Raw genomic sequence first — 25,499 nt, 5'->3', positions numbered from 1 at the left:
AATCATATACTACTACAGTATAACAGTACGACTCCTTTATATATTACTACCTGCAACGTAACACTGTTTAGCGTATTGGATATTGTTGGCGGGAAAAAATTGTCGTATATTGTATTGAATATTGCTGGCTGAGAAAATTTACTTTTGAACATCTTTTTTATAATTGCCGCATGGCAACTGATTATTCATCCATATGTACAAATGATTAGCTAAGAATTGTGGTATATTGTTACTTTAAGAGCTATTGTAACATGCACCGTATTTAAATACACAAAAAGCATAAACTATGAGTCTGTATTTATATGTATTTTGATATGTAATGGTCCAATGACAACGATAGCACATAAACCACACAATTTTATAAGTTTGAAAATGGCACTATCCCTCAAGTGGGGCCTTCCACACAAATAAATTGAACTGAGATGCAATTTCATCTCTTCTTCTCACATTTTCACAGCTCTTTTCATCACATGAAACTCATCATCCACATTTCTCCATCTCTGAAATCGAATCCTCTCTTCCTTCCACCCTCTTTCCTCCCAATCCTCTGACATTTCACATGTAAAAAGAATCAACAAACCCATACCTCTTCAACATTTCCAACACCAAAACAAATGATGCCACTAAAAATCTCACCTTGAATTCCCACTCCGCTTTTCTCTGCACAGATGGTGCTAGCTTCTGCACTTCTCTCCACCCTTCTCCTTCTCCTCTCAAGCTCCGATCTTTCCCGAGCTGACGATGACTTCACTTTCCACGGCTTCAAAAACGCAGGCGCAAAAATCACTCTAAACGGCGTCGCTGAGATCGAGCGCAGCGGCGTGCTCAGGCTCACCGACACAAGCCCGAGATTCGTTGGGCACGCTTTCTACGATTCCCCAATTCGATTCAAGAACTCCACAGATGGTAAAGTTTCCTCCTTTTCGACTGCTTTCGCCTTCGCCATAGTTCCCGAGTATGAGAAATTGGGCGGCCATGGATTCGCCTTTGCAGTTGCTAAATCGAAGGCTTTGGAGGGGGCTCTTCCGAGTCAGTATCTAGGGCTCATGAATGAGACAAATATTGGGAAAATTTCAAACCATGTGTTGGCGGTTGAGTTCGACACTGTGAAGGATTTTGCATTTAGGGATATTAGTGATAATCATGTTGGGATTGATCTCAATAGCATGATCTCAAATGCCTCTGTTGATGCTAGCTGTTTCAGTAGGGATAATTCGAGGAAGGAAGGGATTAGGTTGCAGAGTGGTAGATTGATTCAGTGCTGGATTGATTATGATTCCAGTGTTGGGAGATTGGATGTCACTCTTTCTCTCTCATCATCAAAACCTAGTTCCCCAATTCTTTCATTGCCTGTGGATCTTTCCCAAATTTTTTTGCAGGATATGTATGTGGGCTTCTCTGCTTCAACAGGCTTGCTTGCTAGTTCACATTATGTTTCTGGATGGAGTTTCATGTTGAATGGGCAGGTAAAGCCCCTTGAGTTGTCATTGCTGCCTTCGTTTCCCGGTTCAAGGTCGAACCGGGTGAGGGTGGCCTTAGGTGCTTCCTTGTCTGTTGCTGTTTTCTTGATTCTTGGTGTTGGGATAGCATTGTATGTAGTGAAGAGGGTTAAGAGTAGGGATGTGGTTGAATCTTGGGAGCTTGACATAGGGCCGCATAGGTTCACGTATCACGAGCTCAAGAAAGCAACTAGGGGCTTTCGGGATAAAGGGCTTCTCGGGTTTGGTGGTTTTGGTAGGGTTTATAAGGGGACATTGCCTGGCTCTGATAAGCAAGTAGCGGTTAAGCGGATTAGCCATGATTCTAAGCAGGGGTTGCAGGAGTTTGTGACAGAGGTCGCGGTTATTGGTCGCCTTAGGCATAGGAGTCTCGTGCCTTTGCAGGGCTGGTGTCGACACAGGAGCGATTTGCTGCTTGTTTATGACTTCATGCCGAATGGAAGCTTAGATAAATACATTTACGATGAGCCTGCAACTGTGTTAACATGGGATCAGAGGTTCAAGATCATCAAGGATGTGGCGTCTGCACTTCTTTACTTGCACGAAGAATGGGAACAGACGGTGATTCACAGGGATATCAAAGCAGCTAATGTTCTGCTAGACTCTGAAATGAATGGCAGGCTTGGGGATTTTGGGCTAGCTAAGCTGTACGAGCACGGTGCAAACCCAAGCACCACGAAGGTGGTTGGCACGTTGGGCTACTTAGCCCCTGAGCTAACCAAGACAGGAAAGCCCACCACAAGCTCGGATGTGTATGCATTCGGTGCACTGCTGCTGGAAGTCGTCTGTGGGAGACGACCAATTGAGGCGAAGGCCTTGCCCGAAGAGCTGGTGCTGGTGGATTGGGTGTGGGACAAGTGGAAAGAAGGTTGCATTCTTGATATCGTCGATTCAAGATTGAAAGGGGAGTACGATGAGATTGAGGCCGTCCTTGTTATTAAACTGGGACTGATGTGCTCCAGCAACGCCCCCGGAAGGAGGCCTAGCACGAGGCAGGTCTTGAGATACTTGGAAGGCGAAGCCCTACTGCCTCAAGAGATGGCAGCGCCCGATCTATCTGATGATGGCAGCAAGAAGTTCGATAGTGGAGGGCGAATCAGCCCCAGATTCGAGGACTATCCTAATTCGTATCCTTCCTCGTCCAACTTTGAGAAAGTGAGCACATGGTCCTCGGCTTGTGATGGCGAAAGGGACGTGGATCTTGAAGCTGGTTCGTTGTCTTCGCCATTATCTACTTCATAGCTGTGAAGTGTATGCTTTTAGTTTTATCATTTTGCCACAACTTCTTCTGTACATCATAGCTTATATTTGTATATAGATTATGTTGGTTTCTCTCTGTTTTAACGAGACTAGGCTCATGTGCATCGGCCCGTGATCTCTTCGGGTTTTGGTAAAATGAGACATTTCATGGCGGACGTAGGGTAATATCATTCATGTATGATTTTTAAAATATGATATTCTTTGAAATAATTTTGATGAGGTGAACTACTATGCTTAGGTCAACATCAACTAACTAACAAAATCTGATCCCAAAATATATTGATCTATGATCCACAAAAAGACTAAATTAAAGTATTAATCTAGTTAGATAGTTAGGATTTTTTTGAATTTTAATGCTAAGTGCATGTCACCTAACAAAAAATGCAAAATATTAAGCAATCTTATGTCCTTTTCAACCAACACTATTGATGGCTATAGTGATGCCACCATTTCCCTAACAATGCACACCACAATTAGTTAGTGCGATACTTGTGCAATTAGACAATAGGTTGGAGGCAAAACATTGTCCACAGACGGCCGAAAAAGAGACGTTGATAGTATTATTTTCTTCCACGAACTTATCATTTTCCTCTGCAATTTTAGCCATTTATGTTATTCAACTTTCAAAGATTTAGTAGTTTTATTAAAAATGAAAATTTAGGAATAGAAAAAATAATATTGGCGAACAAAGGTAAGCCTCTCTTTTTTCCTTACTATGTTCGCCTCTAAATCGGGGCGAATAAAGTTTATGCCCCAGGGTGCGATATACAAGGTCCTCAAATTGTGGAGCCATCGAAATGTTTGTATTTACATGTATTGTTATCGGATAGAATTAGTAAAAGGAATTTGCCAATTTCCTAAAGTATCAATACACCGACTTTTAGTTATAGTTATAATAATTGATTTTGCCAACCAAGAGTTCGTTCCAAAAGCTAAATACATTGTTCTAGCCGTTATTCTACTTTCTAGTTAGTTCTAGATAATTATGATTAATTCGTTTCAGGCAATGCGCATTACACTGGGTGTGCATAAGCTAGAGCACTCTGTAAGGCGAAAAGACAACGAATTTGCTGAAATTCATAAGTATTTTTTTTTATTGTTTAATTTAAAATAAATAGTGTATAAAATTGAAAAATGAAGGTTGTAAAGTGAAGTGTGCTTTATAGTGCTCGTGAATTCTGATGGTTTGATTATAATGTTTAAAAGTATTCGATCTACAAATTGCGTTGTGTCATTTGTTTTGAATAATTAAATATGATTAAAAAATAATTAATTTCATTTAATTGAATAAAACCGAATTTAATAGTATTCGATCAAATTTGTACCATCCAATTCTAGTTTGCAAATGCATGCCACAATTTCTGGGGGTAGCAGCCCACATTAGTAATTGATTAGTACAATTAATTAGTTGTTGATTAAAATTCTAATAATATTCCAAGTTTTTTTTTTCACAAATATGGTAGGAGTATATATTTTCAAATCAAAATCTATTAAACATAATTACAATATCTTGTTTAGAGCCACCAATAAGATCGTTATAGGGAGCACCAATTAGAATGCTAATCTATTTTTAAAACACTTCATTTCCACCAAAAAAAAAATCTACTACTGTACTATAAAGGTGAAATAAAATATAGTGCTAATATGATTTAAATAAAATCAAATAAAAACCCTAAAAAAATAGATGGGCCTCGTGTGCTTGACTACGTTTGGCGGGATTTCTATGGTGATTTTCCCGCCATAACCAGAGGAGCCCTAAACCGCCATTTAATCGATTCCTTTTCTACATTTCGAGATTCAATAGAGTTTCTCCCTCACTGAGAAAAAAAAAATGGAGGGCAATGGCTACTGCGTCGACGAGAAAGCTGTTCACGTCGAGAAGGTATTCTTCGAATTCCTCAAAACCTTCCGCGATGCTGACGGCGGCGGCGGCGGCGAGGCCTACTACGAGGCGGAGGTGGAGACGATGCGCACCAACGACTCCAACACCATGTACATCGACTTCTCGCACGTGATGCGCTTCAACGACGTGCTCCAGCGCGCCGTCTCCGACGAATTCCTCCGATTCGAGCCCTACCTCAAGAGCGCCTGCAAGCGTTTCATCATGGAGCTCCGCCCTACCTTCATCGCCGACGATAATCCGAACAAGGACATCAACGTCGCCTTCTACAACCTCCCTTTGGTGAAGAAGCTCAGGGAATTGGCCACCGCCGAGATCGGCAAGCTCGTCGCCGTCAGCGGCGTCGTCACACGCACCAGCGAGGTCCGGCCTGAGCTCCTCCAGGGAACTTTCAAGTGCTTGGAATGCGGAAGCGTTATTAAGAACGTCGAGCAACAGTTCAAGTATACCGAGGTTTGTTTCGCACTCAGTCACTCGAATTGAACGGATGGATTTGCCTATATCTTATTGTTTGATTGTGAATTTTATGAATTGAAACCGGAAAATTATGTATTTGATCTCTGTTTATATTGTTGCTTTTGTGCCTATGGTTTGTCTTGATTTCTCTAGCAGCTTTAACTCCATTTGCAGCACAATGATTCATTTCTGTAACTTTGGGAGACTGTGTGAATGATTAGGAGTGCAGATGATAGAGAAGGAATGAGTGAAGTAATAAATGTGTCTCACTAGCTGTAATGTTGGTTTCTTTGCTGTTTTTATTCTCACATTTCATGATATTTTGGGGGCTAGTGTTCTCCATTGATAACATTGAATTGCTCTTTACTGATTAATTTCAATAAATTTCATGTTTATAACAATGCATTGTGTATGTTACTACTACTTGAGTGCTTGTGCCATCAGCAAATGACAGACTGAGCTAAATGCTAACTTTGACCAACTTTGACTAATTCGATGTTCTCATCTTCACTTGCAGCCAATTATTTGCATGAATGCCACATGTCATAATCGGACAAACTGGGCTTTGCTGAGGCAAGAGAGCAAGTTTACTGATTGGCAGAGAGTCCGGATGCAGGAGAATTCTAAGGAGATACCGGCCGGTTCACTTCCCAGATCGCTTGATGTCATCCTTCGCCATGACATTGTTGAACAAGCCAGGGCCGGAGACACGTATGGATCATTTACTTACATTTATATTTACTTACATTTATTTCTTTCATGCTAATCTTTAGTATCGGTCATTAATTGGATCATGTCCATTTCATACCATTTGCAGCGTTATTTTCACTGGCTCGGTGGTTGTACTACCCGATATATTAGCACTAGCATCTCCAGGAGAGAGAGCAGAGTGCCGGAGAGAATCTTCGAATCAGGGCAGGGCTGGGCAAGAAGGTGTCAAGGGGCTTCGTGCATTGGGTGTTAGAGATCTATCCTATCGACTTGGCTTCATTGCCAACTCTGTACAGGTTAGTAGTTAATTGAATTCTGTTTGTGCTATCATTCCATCTTTAATAAGCATGTTATTTGTGTCTTTTCTAGATCTCTGATGGCAGAAGGGATACTGATATCAGAAAAAAGAAAGATACTGATGAAGATATTGGTCAGCAATTCACAGTACGTTTCTCAAATCACAACATTATATATCTATATCACTTGACTGTTAATCTATCTTCTTGTTGTCATCATTTATAATCATTCATTTATTGCTGGTTCCTTTAAATTTGCTGATTACTCAATTCTGTATCTAACTCTGAACTATCTTCTCTACTGTTTGACTGATCTTTCAGGCAGAAGAGTTAGATGACATACAACGAATGAGGAATACTCCTGACTTCTTCAACAAGCTAGTTGATAGCATTGCACCAACAATTTTTGGTCACCAAGATATAAAGCGGGCAATTCTGCTAATGCTTATGTGTGGTGTCCATAAAGTTACACATGAAGGCATCAACTTAAGGGGAGACATCAATGTCTGCATTGTGGGTGATCCCAGCTGTGCAAAGTCCCAATTCCTCAAGTGTGTAACTCTTCAATTGTTTTGCTTAGGTTTTTATTGTGTGTTTGCTGGTTGATTTCATTGCTCATCAAATCATCTCAATGTTTCCTTTTAGGTACACAGCAGGCCTAGTTCCAAGATCTGTTTATACATCTGGGAAATCTTCTTCTGCAGCAGGGCTTACTGCTACTGTGGCCAAAGAGCCAGAGACGGGTGAATTCTGCATTGAGGTATGTTCTTCTTTTGGGCTGGGGACTTTTTATACTATGACAGTTTGTCTTAATGTGCTTCCTATCATTTGCTCACAGGCTGGTGCACTGATGCTTGCTGATAATGGCATCTGCTGTATTGATGAGTTTGATAAGATGGATACAAGAGATCAGGTAATTGTAACCAAAGATTTTACTCCTCACCCACCCTCAATGCTGAGGCAGCTTATCTACAATTCTACATCAATAATTTGTGCCGGCAACTTCTTATGTTTGAATCGTGAATTTACTTTAAGGTCGCCATTCATGAAGCTATGGAACAGCAAACCATAAGCATAACTAAAGCTGGAATACAAGCAACATTAAATGCAAGAACATCAATCTTAGCTGCTGCAAATCCCACGGGTGGACGTTACGATAAGACTAAACCCTTGAAGGTAAACATGTAACTGTATCGGGCTTCTAGGAATAGCTACATGGTATTGAATGGTCCCAAGTTTGCTATAGTTTGCATACTTATTGTCCCTATATATCTTTTGCAGTATAATGTGGCACTTCCTCCGGCCATTCTTTCAAGGTTTGATCTCGTGTATGTGATGATTGATGATCCAGACGACCAGACTGATTACCATATTGCTCACCATATTGTGAGAGTCCATCAAAAGCGTGAAGAAGCACTTTCTCCAGCATTTACTACCACACAGTTAAAGCACTACATCTCATATGCAAAGACACTGAAACCAAAGGTTTCCCTCCTGTTTCATCATTAATGTGACTATAGTTCTGCATGAATCATTATGTCTTTGCTTGACAGACTTGAATCTTTTGCAGCTGACCCCTGAAGCTAGACAATTGTTGGTGGAATCTTATGTTGCCCTTCGCAGAGGGGACACTACTCCCGGTAGTAGAGTTGCTTATCGTATGACAGTGAGACAACTGGAGGCTCTGATCAGGCTCTCAGAAGCAATTGCAAGGTCTCACTTAGATAACCAGGTTCAAACTCGCCATGTGCGTCTTGCTGTGAGACTACTCAAGACATCAATAATCAGGTCAGAAATTAAGCAACAACTTTTCTTGCCAGAAAATGGCCTAATGCTCTAGTAAATTCATTTCTCGGTAATTAATGTTGTCTACATATATGTTGCTTTTGATTGTCTTGCAGTGTGGAGTCAAGTGAGCTCGACCTTTCTGAGTTTCAGGAAGAGGATAATGATGGTCATGATGGCGATGATGGCAGTGGTGGCAATGAAGATAATGCCCCTGGTCAAGGTGAGACGAGACTTACTCATTTGAAGGATGCATATTGGGCTTATCTAAATGCATATTGGGCTTATCTTTCTATATATGCAGAAAATGCAGCTGAAGCAGCAGCAGAAAACCAGAAGGGAAAGAAACTAGTAATAACTGATGAATACTTTCAGAGGGTTACTCGAGCACTTATCATGCGACTTCGACAACATGAAGATACTCTCACACGCGAAGGTTGGTGGTCATCCATATCTTCACCACAAAATGGAGATCTATTTCATAAAGAACAATATCCAGTTCTGTTTTTAATGATATACCTGTGGCTTGTATAGGAACTGGGCTAGCCGGACTGAGACAGAGAGAGTTGATACAGTGGTATATTAGTCAGCAAAACGAGAAAAACAATTATACCACTATGGATGAGGCTGCAGCTGAAATCAGAAAAGTGAAGGCCATTATAGAGGTAAATAACCTTGATCTGTATACATATCAACCCTCTCTCTCGCTTGCTCTCTCTTACCCGTTACTTATTTCGGTACACAGAGCTTGATACGGAGGGAAGGATTTCTGATAGTGGTGGGAGATGGAAGAGAAGAAGGAGCAGATGAGAGCAACAAGCCTTCAAGAGATGACAGAATTTTAGTAGTGGCTCCAAATTATGTAGTAGATTGATTAGGTTGCCTTTTACAGTGGAACTTGGTACTATAATGCTGAGATTTATTGTGACAATGCTTTATAATTTACTTAGTAGAGTACAAATTAACTACGTTTGTTTATTAGGTTACTGTCAAATTATAGTTTGAATTTTGATTCCATGATAGTTTTTTTCAGTCCAAAGCTCAAGTTGATGAGTGTTTAATCTGCATCATATATGTTAAGTTGAAATAGGTTGAAGATTGAAGATTTCAAGCCACCTTCAGCCAGTCTATAGAAGAATGAGAGAAATGATTTCACTTTTAACTGGAAAACTAAGGAGAAAAATGCAAGAAGAATTTCCTGGATAAAGAGTGATGTACTGATATGAAACTTTTTACAAATGAAAACTTAATATTACAATGGCCCCAGAGGAGATCGATTCACGATGGATTCAGATCCGAGCCCCTGCAGGCAGCCTTATGCCAAATAAGAATCTAACTCCACACGCTATTTATTCTACACGATTGCAACAAGGCACGAGTTCGTATGAACTCCAGATTGCAGATAGACTCAGTTAAAGCCATATACACATCTTATTAGAGCTCTCGATCAAACTATAAATACCCCATCCATCAATAATTATCCTCGCCTCAGAGATTGATTCCGAATGGCAAGACTATAATCATTCGTTCCCTATATTCTTGTCATCAATATCTTCTTCACTATCTTTTGCCGCTTCAAAAATTTCTGAATCATCAAAACCTGCAGGATTGAAAATTATAACGAGGCCAAAGAAAAGATCGCATCATACAGAGATTTATAGAGATAGCTCGCTTACCTGCACCAAGGGCCTGAACATCATCGATCTGTGAGCCTAATTGCACAGCATTGACATTGACACCGGGTGGATCAACATCCATCCATCCTTTTCTTGCAGGGTTATCTGAGCAAAATTCCTTCTCCGTTACCCAGTCCTCAACTAAATCGATGTGCTCATAAGAAATGGTGTCAACACCTTCGTGTTGTTTGTCACCCGAAGCCCTGTGAATTAAGTAGGAATATGATTATACACACTTTTGGTTTTTAACATTTTATAAAAGAGAAGATTTTCTGCTTACATGTGCTTCAAGGACATGTTGTACTGAACATAGACAAGATCTTCAAGCCTTTTATGCTCCAACGAATTTGTCCTCTTATGCAAGTTTTCGAGAGGAATTATATCTAGCTTATGCTGGATTAAGCAGCCAGTTTGGCTGAGAACCCGGATAGCCAAGCGAGCCAAATTGGGACATCCCCCACCATATGTAAGCCACCACTCAGCTAAAAACAGTAAAGTCAAGGAAATAATAAGACGATTGCAGAATGTGATACACCAAGTAACAATAAGGAGACTCACTGGGAAGTAAAGTTTCTCTAGCTCTGATTGCCATCTTCCGCCCAAAGTCTCCGGCACCACTGTGGTAAGCGGCTGTTTCCTTCATAATTTTATCCACGACCTTTTGGTCAGGAACCAGCCTCTCTATGCAATCATATACTAGTGACCGAATGTGAAAATGTCCGTCTCCTTCGAGACTGTAAAAGAACTTAGGGTTCAAATAAAAACCAGCCGCGTGAAGGGGATGCCTTTGAAGTTGTTCCCACCTGCGATCTATGATACTCCAATAGGTTATGTATTCTTCCTTAGAGCCAAGCTCCTTCTTAATAGCTTCTTTGGCTCGATACATCCCCGCAAAGACATATCCCATGGCAGGCATCTTTTGACTTCTGACTATCCTTGATAGTCGCAAAAGTGGATCTGTTAAACGTGTTATCGAGGCACATGAAGACCAGAATGATTGACTGCTAATAGTGTCGAGTACTGCATAAGCTTCTTGGTCCTTCGAGTAAGAACTTTCCATCCACTCCTCAGAAGTGACCATGGACTGCAAACTATGTCTGATATCTATCATCCTTTTTAATGTCATAAAATTAGTAAACGATCGTGTGGTTCCTATATCAACTAAATCCACTCCAAATGTGTACCGTCTCATCATGTTTATGACAGCAGCGTTCGAATAGATATACCTCGATATTGATCTTGCCTGGTCAAGAACCATCTTCACTCTGGGCAGTTCTCCTATGTCCTGAAGCATCAAATCGATACAATGGCCAGCACACGGGGTCCAAAAAATAGAAGGGAAAGTGTCTGTGAGTCTTTTCCCAGCAATAACATATCGATCTTCAATGGTGGTAACCACTTGCAGAACATTTTTCAGGCCAACCTGTTCCACTATCTCCTTCAACAATTCATAAAGGATATCCACAGAATCTATTGCACGAGATATATCAGCCGACCTCAAAAATACCGTACCTTCTGGACAGTATGCAAAAAAGTTGACAAAGGTTATACCTTTTCCCGAATCCCATTCATCTACTAAAATTGAGCAACCAGTCCTTCCCCAAGCTGCGGTGCATTGATCAACATCATACTTCACTTCATGAATCACATTCTTCAGAATAGAGTTCCTAAGGTCATGGTAGAAAGGGCCAACAGCTGCTGCACCTTGAGAAGCTATTGCATCAATCATTGGTTGAAAATACGGAGAATTAGCAGCATCTGCAGGCAACCCAACATCGAAGAAAAAACGACCTACTGCCATATTAACGACAGAACTAGCCCTCTTCGAATTCCCAGGAGGATAAACAACCATAGATGCATTACTCGAATTAAGCACATCCGGTGCTTTCCTCACCCTTCCTTTCTTCTTCCTAACACCGCTTTTCCCGCTCATACCATCCTCTCGGTCCCCATCCACATCCATCTCTCCGTCATGCTCAATCATCTCCGGGACAGGAAGCAAGACAAGATCACTATTCAAACCACAACCATTGTTCACTACTTCAACAATACTGTTCCCAGGGTTGCCAAAACCAGACATCTCCTCCGCAAGTTTCTGTTTTTTCCTCTTCCTCACAGCAACCCCATTCAGACTCTCGAGCATCTGCATCCGCACATCAGCTTGAACCCTCAAACAAGTGGCAGCATTCCCTTTTTGGCCAGCGAGGTGCTCTTTAATCCTATGAATCCCACCTCCCTTAAAAATCTTCCCACAGTATATACACTTGAGCTGAACCCTATCCCCAGCCTTAAACATCTGGCAGTGCTTCCATGCCGGGTCATGCTTCTGCGAATTCACCGCTACCGGCTCCATATTCGAAGCCATATCCTAAAACAACCACCAAACCAAGGTATAAAAATTCAATCTTTGAATAGTATGTGAGATATATCCTCTGGTAATCATGCCATAGCCCATAAAACAAAAGGAAAATAAAGACAATAGACCAATTCCAGAATTGCAAAAGTGCCCTCATTGTGATAAACATAAAACAACAGACGAATTGGGAAAGAGGGGGGATGGGTCCGAGCAAGTTTCGTTATTTTTTCATATGAATTCGCCAATTAGCACACATTATTGAATTTAACAAACGAATTGAGTTCAGAAACATGCAGATGTTGTCATATCGGGTTTAGGAATACAATAATGATCATGAATTGGAAAAGATGAGGAATATGGGTTTTCAATAACTTACCTGAAATTGATAAGAAAAAATACTGCTTTTTGGTGAATCGATTCGAGATTTGGATAGAGGAGATAACCGAGTTAGAAGATTAGGTTTTTCGTATGAATAGAAAGGGTAATGAGCCGGTCTGGGAATACCGGATACCCACTTTTTTTATTTTTCTTTTTATTCCTCTTATTAGAATTATACAAATATAAAACTAAATACACCGTATATTGCTTCAGCAATTGAAATAATATCATATCAATATTAGTAGTGTTGATTAATGGATTTTATTAGGTAAAGTTTTACAAATACTATTCTAAATAAATAGAATTTGTTATTTACTTTTGGTATAATATTATTATTAATTAGTATATTGTTCATAATTAATAAATAAAAATTAAAATTCAATTCATAAATTGAATAAAACCTGAAACTGATAATTTATCTATGCTAACACGGAAGTTTCATCAAATTAATAACATGGACCCAAAATGCAATATTACTAGCAATAATTAGTCATCGCATTTACTCATAAATTTTATTTACACCACTAATCCTTGAAACACTTAATATTGACGTTTTTTGCTATACTTTTATTATTATTATTATTATTGTTATTATTATTATTATTATTATTGTTGTTGTTGTTGTTATTATTATTATTATTATTATCTTTCTCTCTTACTAAGAAATTCGGCAGAAATAAAATATCACAGATTACATTTGCACTGACTGTAGCCAAAAGATATGGAGTAATTTTTTTATAATGTGAAAACAATTCAATATCTTAGTCATGAACTTTTGAATCTTCAAAATTAATTTGAATTATATATTCTAATATACGAAAAGTTGAAAACTGAATTAACTAACCGCAGCTCGCCTCCATCTTCTTCACCCAATCCCTGCAATTTCCTCGATCCTCACCACAGAATTCGAAGATCTACAATTCCACCTCAAAATCGAAGAACACGCGTTGCTAATTGCCTGATTCAGTAATCAAATCGCATGGCGCAGCAATACACGCAGCAGTTCCTCAACACCGCGCTCTCGCAGCGCGGCCCGGCGGCGCTGCCCTACGCCGAGGAGACGAAGTGGCGCATCCGCCAGCACCTGATGCAGCTCGTGGAATCCTACCCCTCCCTGCACCCGAAGACCGCCGTCTTCACCCACAACGACGGCCGCGCCGTCACCCTCCTCCAGGCCGACGGCACCGTCCCCATCTCCTTCCACGGCGCCTCCTACAACATCCCCGTCCTCATCTGGCTCGTGGAATCCTACCCTAGCCGCGCGCCCCTCGTCTTCGTCAACCCCACGCGCGACATGATCATTAAGCGCCCCCACCCCTTCGTCTCCCCCAACGGCGTCGTCTCCATCCCCTACCTCCACTCCTGGCTCTTCCCCTCCTCCAATTTGCTCGAATTGGCCACCAATCTCGCCCAATTCTTCGCCAGCGATCCGCCGCTTTATTCGCAGCGCAAGCCGAACCCTAACCCTAGCCCTAATTTGAATTCCGGCATGAACCCTAACCCTAAGCCTAATTTGAATTCCGGCTACGGGAGTGGCAGGATGGAGGATCCGGCGGAGGTGTTTAAGAAGGACGCGATTAACAAGCTGGTTAGGGATTTGAATGGTGATGTTAGGGATATGAGGAAGGGGAGCGAGGGGCAGATGGAAGGCATGCTCGGGGTGCAGGCGGTGCTGCGGCGGCGCGAGGAGGAGCTGAGGAGAGGGGTGAAGGAAATGGTGGATGAGAAGGAGGCGTTGGAGCAGCAGCTGCAGGTGGTTTTGATGAACGCGGATGTTCTGGAAGGGTGGGTGAGGGATAACGAAGGGAAATTGGAGGGTGGTAACGTTGAGAGTGTCGATTTGGATGAGGCGTTTGTTCTGTGTGATGCGTTGTCGAAGCAGAGGTTGGATTGCGCAGCTTCGGATATGGCGGTGGAGGATACTGTGTATGCATTGGATAAGGCTGTGCAAGAAGGGGTGATGCCATTTGATCAGTACTTGAGGAATGTGAGGCTTTTATCGCGTGAGCAGTTCTTTCATCGTGCCACAGCTTCGAAGGTTAGAGCTGTTCAAATGCAGGCTCAGGTTGCTAGTATGGCTTCGAGGACGTCGCTGCAATATGCTTGCTGATGAGGCCAGTTCAGGTATGGTGGTGATGAAATGGCTCTATGGATTATACTATGCTTTACACTCAGTTCTTGTGTACATATTACTGCATTTGACTACTCAATTGGATGTTGTTAGAAAGCAGAACTTGCGTTGGTTTGTAGTTTTGATGTGCAGTTCAAACAAAATGAATATACAACACGATATATTCGTGCATTTTTGTAAGGTTGCTTTTAGTCTTGTGTCCGCTGTTGTGTAAAGTTGTGATTTTGAGCCACATGATGAAATTGAATTGTTATTCGGTAGTTTTATTGTTGTTGAATATGCTTTGATGATATAAGCTTATGACTCGATAGTCTAGACCCTTCAGACCAAGTAGATGAAGTTTGAGTTAGTTTTGGCTGTTTGTATAAGAACAGAATGCATATGCACTCATATCTATGTAAAGCAATGTGTTGAATTTCTGTGTTATTTCTCTGTTACATTTCATTGTGTTTTTTATTTATATGGACTCTGCATGAAGATGAAAATCTACTAACATTAATGTCAAGGATATAAGGCTATGTCTGTGCTGAGAGGTGTTGTAAGTGTGCTTCTATTTAGAAAAAGAGTCGTTTGAGTATTCGAAGTATTGACTTTCCAAGTGGGTACATTTGGATCTTAGGTTTAGGTGACCTTTAATGCTAACATCATAGTACTTGCTTGCAACATCTCTGTTGTCTGCCTGTTTCTATGTTGATGTTTAGATTTGCGTTTGTCTGATTTTCAATGAGAAAACTGTCCCCTGCCTTCACTCCACCAGTCCACCTTAGTAAAGAACTCCATCACTACTGTAAAATCACATAGTATTAGCATTCTTCCCTTGTTGATGTGAGGGAGAGAGTAAAAACGTGGAGTCCTTCGCAGTCTCAGCCACTCTCCCTCTAATATTCGTGCAGTAGTCCCACTGCTTTTCCACTTGGTCATGGCTACAGTCTGTGAAATACAATCACAAAGGAGGAAGAATGTTCACTCTTGGTGAGCTTCTTAGGCCTCTACTTGTACCTTAGTTAGATTGGCCTCTGGTCTTAAATGCACCTTTGCATCCATAGCCCTTCGTCCGAGCAGCGAGCACCATCTTGATTTTTCAAACTATGCCGTCTATGGAAGTTTGATACAACTAATTTAGATGTCTAATTGCAATTCAAGTGACTTCACACACGTTGATACTTTTTTGTATCGTTGAGACAGAGTATGTAGCTATAATATCCTAATTCCTAATCTTTTCTTATATGATCATTGCCTTGAGCTAGTGAAGTAGTATGGTCATGATTCTCATCTGGAATTGTTGTTCTTATATTGAATTGTAGTATTCCTTTGGTAAATTTTCTAAATATTTAAAATGCTTAAGACTTAAAAGTGATTGGATCATTTATAGTAGTCTTTTTATATTCATTTCATCCCCCCGAGCGGAAGCAAGTTATCAAAAATAGACACAAAAGCATATATTCCATTCGGCCCCCATTTCAACATCTAAAATTGAATTTCAAAACATAGCAAACATCCTAAGTCCCTACAACTCATTATTTAAATCATACATCCATTATATTAAGAGTATGGTTTTTTTTTTCTTTCATGTTCTTATTGATATATGCACAATGCACCCTTCAAAAGTTACATTTTCTCTCATATTTCATTACATATTTTTTTTATTAATGATCACTTAGTTGTAAAAGTTAACACAAATTATAGACCAACTAGTGCCAGCACACCCGCACTAATCATTTTAAAGTTTAAAATCCAACTAAAATGAAACTCTCAAATCATCATACACCTCTTGAAATCACTCAATACATATGCTTGAAGAATCACTAATTAAAACCATCTTCGGAAAGAATCACTCCCAACAATAATCATCCAAAGTCAAATTAAACAATAACCAAACTCTGAAATCTACATAACTCAATAGATCATCATAAAATCACCCAAATGCAATCAATTGGGAGGGCAAAAGGTGATCACATACCTATTTGCCCTACAACTCTTAAGCCCACTGGCCTCATCAAAGGCATAACTATAAGCCCTAGGGCACACCCCCTTAAACACCTTCGAATACGCCGTGGCTCCGCACGTCGCCGCGGTCCCGAACCTCCCGGTGCAGCAGAACCGGTCCCCGCCCATCCCCAAGCACGCGCTCTTGCACGCCACCACGCGCCCTCCCCTCCTCACGGCCAGCTCCTCGGGGCAGCACGCGTTCACGTCCCCCTTGCACGCGGCCACCCCGCACCCGGCCGAGCCCCCGACCGGGACCACCGACACGGGCAGGTTGAACCCGTCCACGAGGCTGACGTCGTAGTAGTGCGTGGGGTTGCCCGGGGTGCCCAGGGTCATCTCGACGACCGTGGTGGGCGGCAGCCCCCCCAAGCCCCGGCACTCGAGCTGGCCGCTGCAGTCGCCGCTCTGGCAGGGGCTGCTCCCCCTGCCTGAGGCGTCGAAGCAGCAGCCCTGGCGGCCCCACATCCGGCCCGACCAAAACTGTGGGGCCTCGAGTACGGTTTGCTGCCCCGGGGAGAGGGAGAAGCCGCCGTTGCTGAGGGTTCCGTGGCCCGAGTTGCCGAGGATTGCCGGCCAGATTTGTTCCTTGCAGTTGTTGGCTACGATCAGCTGAGTTCCATCTGTAAAATCAAAATTAGTCATGACAAAATGTGCAAAAAGAATTGAATTTGATAAAGGAGATGAATATACCGATGGAGAAGAATGAGGTGAAGAGAAAGAGGAGGGAGAGGAGGAGGATTGAAGTGGACATGTTGAATTGTTGCAGTGAGCTTGTGGAGAAATTGGATTTGGAGAAGTGGAGAGAGAGGTGATATAGATATAGGGAGAGAAGGCACGTTGTTGGTTGCGGTTTTTTTTCACACAATTCTCTTTTCGTGGAAAAAAGGTGGGAAAGTGGAGGATTTTTTTTTTTACTACGTTTTTGGTTGTTGCAAATTCGACCCACTTCTTCTTCTTTTTATTTTATTTTTTTTGGGAGGGGGGAGGGGGTCTATACATGTTTAATTTATTGATCTTGTATTATAAATCAATAATTAAAAGAAATTAAATTAATTGACCACATAATTAATTAAATGGCAAGTTAAATTGGTGGTGCAAGATATGTATAGGATGTGATGCTACACAAATATTTATTGTACAAGCTTCATTCAAGGTAGAGTGTGATTAGAATGTGGAATAAAGAATTTTAATACTACTACTACTACTTAATTAACGGTAAAAAAAAAGGAAACGTAAAAACCAAGTTTTGAGCGATCCAATTTATGGGTTGCATCAAATGGGGTGCTTTCCGATAAATCTCCCTTTGCTATGCAAAATGTAATATGTTTTGATTGTTGATAATTGATGCTATATATGTGTCATTAAAGAATGGTTATTTAGAAGTAATTTGTTTTGGTCTTAAAAGTAGTATTACTATAATGTAAAAAGTATTAGTACTAATTATGCATACCAAAGTTTATTCTTCGTCGTGTGAAAAGAACATTGCACTTGAGAATACTTTACAGAGAAGACTAGTTTTTGGTATTGGATAAAGTAATGCTTGATATATACATATAATAACATTAGAAGTAAGACTTAATTTCCAAGGATTCTTTTTTACTGAAACATAAGTGTAAAATACCATTTCGATTAAAAGCTCACAATTAGTCAAGTATAGAAGGACATTTTCAAAAGAAACAAATAAACAAACTATTGCTTTTGAAGGAAAAAGTCCTCAACTTCTTAATTTAAAATAAAGTATTTCCACATCTTTTTGGGCTTATATTAGTTCAATTCAATATGAATTTTTCGAAATTAATTGAATTGTTTGATCAATACTTTCTCAGCTTTAATAGTGTCTTCTTTACTATCTTTTCCAAATTTCACTCATAGAATAAGGTATTGATAGTTTTTTCGTTGATAGATTAGGCATGGAACAAATAGATAATTTGTCGATATCATCGATCTTATAGCAATTTATGTTAATCAAATATCTTTTTTGAAACATACAAGACAATTAAGTCATACAAGTAAATATAGTATATGAAGAAGAAAAACGTGAATGTTAGTTACACCGACGATGAGAATAGAAAATTTTGTTACATATATTGATTAGTTAGATGACGAAAAAAACGACAAATATTATTGGTCTAGAAAAAATGCATTTGACAATGTGACAAAAGATTGTGTTACACAAGAAACCCTTTCAAACGATGCAAAAATAATCAAGTTAACAAAACTTACAAATTCTTACAAAGAAATTGGATTTTGCAAAATGGAGATTAGAAGCATAATAATAACAGAGTGGTAAAAACAGTTGTTGCTGCCCAGGATCGAACTGGGGACCTTTAGTGTGTAAGACTAACGTGATAACCACTACACCACAGCAACTTATTGGCTTCATCTCGAATGATATATAACTTTAATGATAAACTAAATCTTGATAATAGGAAACACCAATTTTGGTAAAATGTGAATAGAAAGATAGAAAACGTGTGCACCGGAACCTCCGGCATGACGAGAATCCTTAGTTAGAATGAGACTACAATTTAATATCATTTCTGTGTGATTTTAAGAATAATTATTTTCTGGAGAGTACTTCAATCTAATGAGAGTTGTAAGTTGTGTATTCAATTTTGAGGGATTTGGGATCTTAATCAAAGAAGACTAGTAATTCCTAAACTCGTTTCATACTCATGTCACGTAGACATACTGTAGAAGAAAAATAGCAATATCCTTTTGTGTATTATTATTAAATAACTACGCAATTCCAAGATAATAAAAATGAATTGATAATAGTAAAATAAAATATTGATAATACTATCAAAGCCAATTTACAAATAAGGAATGAAAAGTTCCCCATCTCTAATTTCTAGATATAAATGTTACACAATCCAAGTCATTATTCAACACTTCATAGCAAAAAAAAAATCCTTCAAACTAAAAAATGATAACAAAAATAAAAAAAACAACCCCACCTAAAAAAAAGAATTATTAATTATACAAAACAATAAAAATACAAAAACATAAATCAATTAATACAGCATAAAACTTCCGACCATCTTCTTCAAAGCTTCAACAACTTCACCGGCCGGAGAAATTTTCCGATCAGCAACAATCCCATCATTTCCGGCGAGAACTCTGTACTTATCCCTCCTCGTGAAATTGGTGCACTCAAACCCCAGCGTCGCCGCCAAGATCCTCTGCACATAATTCGCCACGTCGTGAGGGCTTTTTCCGGCGGCGCAGGTGGCCTCCGCCGGCAGCTGATTGAGAAACGTCACCTCGTAAACCGGCCTCGGGTTCATGAAGAAGAAAATCGGGTCCATCGCCTTCCACCCCCTCGCCGTGGTGGCGTGGAACATCCCCACTCTGTAATTCATCGCCACCGGCACGATCTTGTCGGTGAGCTCGGCGAAGAGGGCGCTGAACCGGAGGAGGAACGGCTCCCGGCACGTCGTCCCCTCGGGGCAGACGGCGAGGTCGCCCTTCTCTAATTGGGCCTTGATCCGCTGGGCGTCGACGTCGCGGATCCGGGTCAGCCGGACGGTGGGGATCGGGGAGAGGATCTCGGAGAATCGGGAGACGGAGTAGGTGACGGCGGGGATGCGGCGCCGGAGGACGGCCGAGAGGACGACCGGGTCCATCAGGGTGCGGTGGGTGCAGACGAAGAGGACGCCGGAGGTGGAGGCCGAGGCCGGCGGGGGAGGGTTTCCCCTGACGACCACGCGGGCCCCGAGGAGCGGGGAGATGCGGGTCGCCACCGACATGGGGAGGAGTACGCCGATGGCGATGCGGACGGTGGCGAGTACGATGCCGATGGGGATCCAGAGGAGGATTAGGAGGGCCGTGGCCGGGGTCGGTTTTTTGGCGAGGCGGCCGTCGTGGAAGATCACCGGGAGCGGCCGGACGATGTGGCGATCGAGCGTTTTCGGGGTGATTTGATGTGGGTGACATTGTTCCTATTAATTCACCAACAATTTTAGTTAGACTTTCGTACTCGTACCAGCATGATTGTTATTCTTTTCAATCATGAAAAATAATTCTTTATTTTTCGATTCGCTACAAAACAATACTATTGGATTTACTAACCGACTATTTTCACACTCAATTGATTAATACTATTCCTATTATACTACTCTCATATGCACAATATTATTACTATATTACACATGTATTAATGAATTAAAATACGAAACACAACGACAAACGACACGAACAAAATCAAAATCGAAACTAGGGTAACTCACCTTACACAATGGTAGGAACAGTGATCCACAAATAGAATTAGCCCTTCCAAGCCCCAACCTAGGCTCTTGATCATCACCAAACAAGCAAGCAACTCTCTCACCAATAGATCCAACATCTTCTTCAACAAATCCAGTAGCATATCCGAACCGATTCGAGCCAAGCTCAACCCCGACAACCTCATCCGCACGCATATGCTCCTTCGCAAACCTCTCCACCATCACCCTCGGCATTCTAGTGACAACCACACGTCTATCGCACGCGCTATACACTCTCCAAGCCTCCATATCCACGTCATCCAAGTAGAACTTCGGCAACACGGCCCTCGCCACCGCCTCAATCTCGGACATGGGGACCCCGGCCGTGGCCACAAAGATAGTGAGCTTAAGCCCAATTTTCTCTCCCCCGGCCGCCTCAAGAAGGCGGATCACCGGCCATAAGGCCAACAACAACGCGAAACGAATAAGCCCGGATGCCTCGAATGCTATCAACATGAAGTAGGAAAACACATCATGTTCCTTCAAAAGCGTCCCTTCAAGCTCAGCAATGATAGACTCCATTACTTTGATCTTTACCCTAAAAACTTAGATTTTTTTTTTGTTTCAAAATATGTTTCAACAAAATGTGCAAAATTGAGATTTTGATTTTAACGATGATTAGATGAAGGTGGATATGACTATGGTGTAATAGAAAGAGAAGGCTGTTTATCAGTTTACAACAAACTATTTTGCATGAGGTATTATTTATACACAACTTCAACTTGTAACTTTTTTTATTTTTTTGTGGGTTTTAGTTTTTTTTGTGGGTCTACACGCCACGTAAGCTAGGGAGAAATTTCGATAACGTAAAGTTCAACAACTTTTGGCTGAATTGAAATCTTTAATATTTATAGTAATCCAAGTGTCCACACAAAATTTGGGTATGTCAAAAGTAGGTCACGTACTAATGTGTGCAGCCGTAATTTTGAATGCTAATTTTGAAATGAAAATATAATTATAAAGAAGATTTTATTGAAGAGTGATTCTAAGCTGTTCCACGTGTGTCTTTCCTATATTATTAAAATTTTATTATATAAATAAATAAATATTATAGTATGTTATTACAAAATTCAGCAGATATTATGGACTAGTTGATATAATCTCTTCGGTCAGCTAATAATTAGAGCTTAATTAATTTAAATAGAATTTTCTTTTAGTATATAATAAGCCATAAAAGAATACATATAGACAAATACATTGGTACACGCCTAGAATACATCCGTAAATTTTACTGGCGAATTACAATGGTACACGCCAAGAAACCATAGAAGTACACCCAAATTTCTTCAACTAGATCTAAAATCGACTGCTAAATCAGCCTCTCCAAAATGTTAGAACAAACTGCATGTATGCAACTGAAAATTGGAAATCTGATAAATCTGATTACTATCACTGTCAATAGTATTTTCTGATTTAAGATTGATAGCAAGTTAACTTACAAATATAATATGCATTCATACCTTTAAAAGTTGAAGAAGTTTCATACGAATTTTCGGAGTCAAAGGTAGCTAAGAAAAACCTCTTTACTTAATTTAGTTGAGAAGAAATATTTGCTTTTGAATGTGTAAATCTAAATTTGCTACACTTTAAGGTTTAATTAGGTTGGAAATTTGTGCATTTCTTGATAATCAGAAAAGTTAAAACACTTCTCGTCTAAGTTTCTTCATGATAATCAAAATTGTGGATTTCTTCATAATCAAAATTTTGGATAAAAGAATATTCCACGTGATTAATTTAATGGTTGGTTGGTGTCTTTTTTATAAATTATACTAGCAAATTATTAGTATATAAATTCACAAAAGTGACATATTACTACAAAAAAAATATATCAACATCTCTTTGGTAAGCTTTCCTAATTGTTCGTTGAGTGTTATTTATCCGACTTGTATTTTTGTTGTTTAAATGTGCATTAAAATGCAATTGCAGAATACCCTTCAAATTAAATGTATTTTTTTTGCGAATTTTTTTTTCTTGTAATCTTGTTCATTTATCAGATTCACTAGATGTATACTACGGAGTACATTTTAACAAGCTATAGTTACACACTTAATTTAATAAATAGTAGTACATAAATTCAACTTTTCATATGGAACATTATGGTAACACTCTTTGATGGAGGTCTCACTACAAATTAGGCTGTTAAATTTTTATTTATGTGGGGTTATTGCTTTAAATCATATGTTAACCATCATATGCTATTCTTATGAAATACGTAACACTTTGTAATTTATTGAATAGACGATTTGAACATTTAGTTAAAGAGTAATAATCATCATAACTAATTACCAATTATCCAATTAAATCCAAAAAACACCTCCAAATTTACAATAGAATCATAACAAACATCATATCACATATTCAAAATCTCAAGAAATAACAAAAAATGGCAACAATTAATCTCAAAAACCTATGGATCACAGCTGCTTCATCAGCTCTAATCCTTATTCTATACCTCACCCTCACCAAACCATGGCCACTCCAATCCAATCCCCAATCCGACGTCGTTTGCGACCCCCAAGCCCGTGTGCCGGCCCGAATCCAAACGGGCCGAGAATCAAACGAGACATCGTTCTACGACGACAACACAATCACATACACAATCGACGAGCCCGTGATCGACTGGGATCAGAAGAGAGCCCTCTGGCTCAAGCTCCACCCCACGTTCTCGTCGTCCGAGAATCGCCTCCTCGTCGTCACGGGCTCTCAGCCATCGCCTTGCCCGAGCCGGCTGGGAGACCATTTTCTCCTCAGATTCTTCAAGAACAAGGTTGATTACTGCAGAATCCATGGCTGCAGCGTCTTCTACAACAATGCGGTGTTGCACCCGAGGATGCGGTCCGATTGGGCCATGATGCCGGTGGTCCGGGCCGTGATGATGGCCCATCCCCAGGTTGAGCATTATAAAATTAATATATAAAATTATAACCTACGATTACACAACTTTTTCCACTTGTTTTTCTCCAAATTTCTTAAAGCATGCGTTAAATCAAAATGAGACTATAAATCACAGATAGTGGGAGTATATATTAACGGTGCCATAGGCTATGGTCCATCGTCTTGTATTCTTTTGTCTGCATTAATTAATTAATTAAAGGATAAAAAGCAATTCAAATCAACAAGTTTAATTTGTCAAAATCTGGTCAATCTCACAAAGTTTGAAACCCGCTAATTAAATCACAAAGTTCCAATTTTTCTAACTTATCCCGTGGATCGAATTTTAGGTGGAATCTTTGTATCTTTACATTAAAATTCATCTTGAAATCTCAATCCAATTTTAAGATTAAACTCTTTATGATTACGACTTTGGATTACACACACATATTTTTCATAATTTAATTAGCAGATTTCAAACTTTGTGATAAACCAGATTTTGAACAAACTTGTGATTTAAATGGCTATTTACCTAATTAAAATTCAACTTTATTTAATTAAATTACAATATCCTAATCTAGTTCATATATCTTTCATGATTTGGGCCGTCAGGTGGAGTGGCTGCTCTGGGTCGACGCGGACGCCATCTTCACCGACATGGATTTCGAGATCGATTTCAACAAGTATGAGGCCCACAATGTGGTTGTCCATGGCTGGCCCGACTTAACATTGGGCCTTGTTCTAATAAGAAACTGCGAGTGGTCCATGGAGCTCTTGGACGTGTGGGCCGGGCTGGGCCCAAAGATGTCCAACAACCGAAAATGGGGAGAGATTTTGGAGTCCAGTTTCAAGGAGATGATCTACTTGGAGAATAATGGCGGGTGTAGGAACGATATCGTGGGCCGTGGGCTCGATGAATTGGGCGGGAAGGCTGTGGAGTTGGAGAGGCGGGTGGCGGCGCTGAGGCGGAGGCACGCGGAGGTGGTGGGGAAGGGGTACGCGGCGGAGAGGGAGAGGTGTGCGGATGAGGGCGGGTGGCGGAGGCCGTTTGTGACCGATTTTTCGGCTTGCGGGAGGTGTAGTGGGGAGCGTCATGACGTGGCGGGGTTTTGTAGCGTGGGGATGGAGAGGGCGCTTAATTTTGCGGATAATCAAGTGTTGAGAAATTATGGATTCGTGCACCCGGATTTAGGGAATGCGTCACTTGTTGTACCTTTGTCGAGTCGTTACTTGAAACGAGCTCGTTTCGAACACCTTATTTGAGAACAAATAGACTTTTATGTGTGCGATTGTACAGTGCGTGACACACATGACTTTTGGATATTGGTATTATAGTTAAATGTTTAATCATGTAATTAAGGTAATAAATACTATTGGAAATTTCAGTTAAATGTTGTTATTAGCATTATTATTGTTGAACAATAATTACTACTTCTATTAATTTATGAAATATGATGAAATTTTAATTAATTTAAACTTAATTAATAGTAGTAGTTAAATTAGGAAGTTTTAATTTTTCATAATTATTTTATAAATCCAACATAAAAAACTCAAAATAAAATTTGATATAACAAATAAAATGACGTTGTTTCAAATAAGATTTAAAAAATAAAAATTTTAATAATCTAAATCATCGTTCAACGCCCCTTCCATTTTTTTTTTCTCTTTGCTTCCTAAATTGATCCAACATAACTGAGAATAGAAGAGAAAAAGATATAATTGGATTTATTTCGATTTCAATCGACTATATATATGTGAAGAAGACACAGCTGGGATAAAAAAAAATAATCATGTATTCATAGCAAAATTTTCAATTCATGTGCAACATTATGATCATGTGAAACAAAGTTCATGTATTTTGGACCTTTTAACCAATTGGTGGTTACTAAAATGAAGGAATGCACACTCATCCTAAACAAAAAATAC

The 25,499-nt window shown here is 40.1% G+C and overlaps 6 protein-coding genes, 1 non-coding gene and 1 pseudogene across 8 annotated transcripts; 4 read left to right on the top strand and 4 right to left on the bottom strand.

The window, feature by feature from the left end:
- The first annotated feature begins 443 nt into the window (after window positions 1-443).
- LOC125221692 (L-type lectin-domain containing receptor kinase S.4 pseudogene) lies at window positions 444-2,984 on the top strand (annotated as a pseudogene).
- A 1,539-nt stretch (window positions 2,985-4,523) lies between these two features.
- Window positions 4,524-8,922, top strand: MCM6 (minichromosome maintenance (MCM2/3/5) family protein). 2 transcript variants are annotated; one of them, XM_048123891.2, is made up of 14 exons: window positions 4,528-5,112; window positions 5,633-5,826; window positions 5,933-6,122; window positions 6,196-6,270; window positions 6,444-6,673; window positions 6,768-6,882; window positions 6,961-7,035; window positions 7,158-7,298; window positions 7,404-7,607; window positions 7,693-7,910; window positions 8,024-8,130; window positions 8,212-8,343; window positions 8,442-8,572; window positions 8,653-8,922. In XM_048123891.2, exons 1-14 carry the CDS (start codon window positions 4,591-4,593, stop codon window positions 8,779-8,781), a joined length of 2,463 nt encoding a protein of 820 aa, XP_047979848.1. In that variant the 5' UTR covers window positions 4,528-4,590; the 3' UTR covers window positions 8,782-8,922. The 2 variants fall into 2 exon arrangements, with proteins under 2 accessions (XP_047979842.1, XP_047979848.1); XM_048123885.2 differs by having other exon boundaries at window positions 4,524-5,112; window positions 8,024-8,343.
- Window positions 8,923-9,090: 168 nt separating this feature from the next.
- LOC125202386 (uncharacterized) lies at window positions 9,091-12,455 on the bottom strand. The gene is made up of 5 exons (XM_048100776.2): window positions 12,316-12,455; window positions 10,142-11,951; window positions 9,864-10,065; window positions 9,584-9,786; window positions 9,091-9,507 (listed from the first exon to the last, which is right to left on the bottom strand). Exons 2-5 carry the CDS (start codon window positions 11,946-11,948, stop codon window positions 9,428-9,430), a joined length of 2,292 nt encoding a protein of 763 aa, XP_047956733.1. The 5' UTR covers window positions 11,949-11,951; window positions 12,316-12,455; the 3' UTR covers window positions 9,091-9,427.
- A 685-nt stretch (window positions 12,456-13,140) lies between these two features.
- ELC-LIKE (ELCH-like protein) lies at window positions 13,141-14,708 on the top strand. Its single transcript, XM_048124487.2, has one exon. It carries the CDS (start codon window positions 13,297-13,299, stop codon window positions 14,425-14,427), a length of 1,131 nt encoding a protein of 376 aa, XP_047980444.1. The 5' UTR covers window positions 13,141-13,296; the 3' UTR covers window positions 14,428-14,708.
- A 1,479-nt stretch (window positions 14,709-16,187) lies between these two features.
- On the bottom strand, window positions 16,188-17,269 carry LOC125201670 (thaumatin-like protein). Its single transcript, XM_048099878.2, has 2 exons — window positions 17,128-17,269; window positions 16,188-17,057 (listed from the first exon to the last, which is right to left on the bottom strand). The coding sequence occupies exons 1-2, from the start codon at window positions 17,186-17,188 to the stop codon at window positions 16,378-16,380; spliced, it is 741 nt and encodes a 246-aa protein (XP_047955835.1). The 5' UTR covers window positions 17,189-17,269; the 3' UTR covers window positions 16,188-16,377.
- A 1,465-nt stretch (window positions 17,270-18,734) lies between these two features.
- TRNAV-UAC (transfer RNA valine (anticodon UAC)) lies at window positions 18,735-18,807 on the bottom strand. The gene has a single exon. It is a non-coding gene; the product is annotated as a tRNA-Val (tRNA).
- Window positions 18,808-19,197: 390 nt separating this feature from the next.
- On the bottom strand, window positions 19,198-21,362 carry LOC125216627 (glycerol-3-phosphate acyltransferase 5-like). The gene is made up of 2 exons (XM_048118384.2): window positions 20,667-21,362; window positions 19,198-20,378 (listed from the first exon to the last, which is right to left on the bottom strand). The coding sequence occupies exons 1-2, from the start codon at window positions 21,222-21,224 to the stop codon at window positions 19,452-19,454; spliced, it is 1,485 nt and encodes a 494-aa protein (XP_047974341.1). The 5' UTR covers window positions 21,225-21,362; the 3' UTR covers window positions 19,198-19,451.
- Window positions 21,363-23,067: 1,705 nt separating this feature from the next.
- LOC125191617 (putative glycosyltransferase 7) lies at window positions 23,068-24,958 on the top strand. Its single transcript, XM_048089013.2, has 2 exons — window positions 23,068-23,592; window positions 24,186-24,958. Exons 1-2 carry the CDS (start codon window positions 23,086-23,088, stop codon window positions 24,834-24,836), a joined length of 1,158 nt encoding a protein of 385 aa, XP_047944970.1. The 5' UTR covers window positions 23,068-23,085; the 3' UTR covers window positions 24,837-24,958.
- The last annotated feature ends 541 nt before the right edge of the window (window positions 24,959-25,499 follow it).

Source organism: Salvia hispanica, chromosome 2 (genome assembly GCF_029641045.1).
Source record: "Salvia hispanica isolate PSC_SH4W2 chromosome 2, Shi_PSC_v1, whole genome shotgun sequence".
Lineage (NCBI taxonomy): Eukaryota > Viridiplantae > Streptophyta > Magnoliopsida > Lamiales > Lamiaceae > Salvia > Salvia hispanica.
This window is presented reverse-complemented; position numbering and strand designations above follow the sequence as displayed.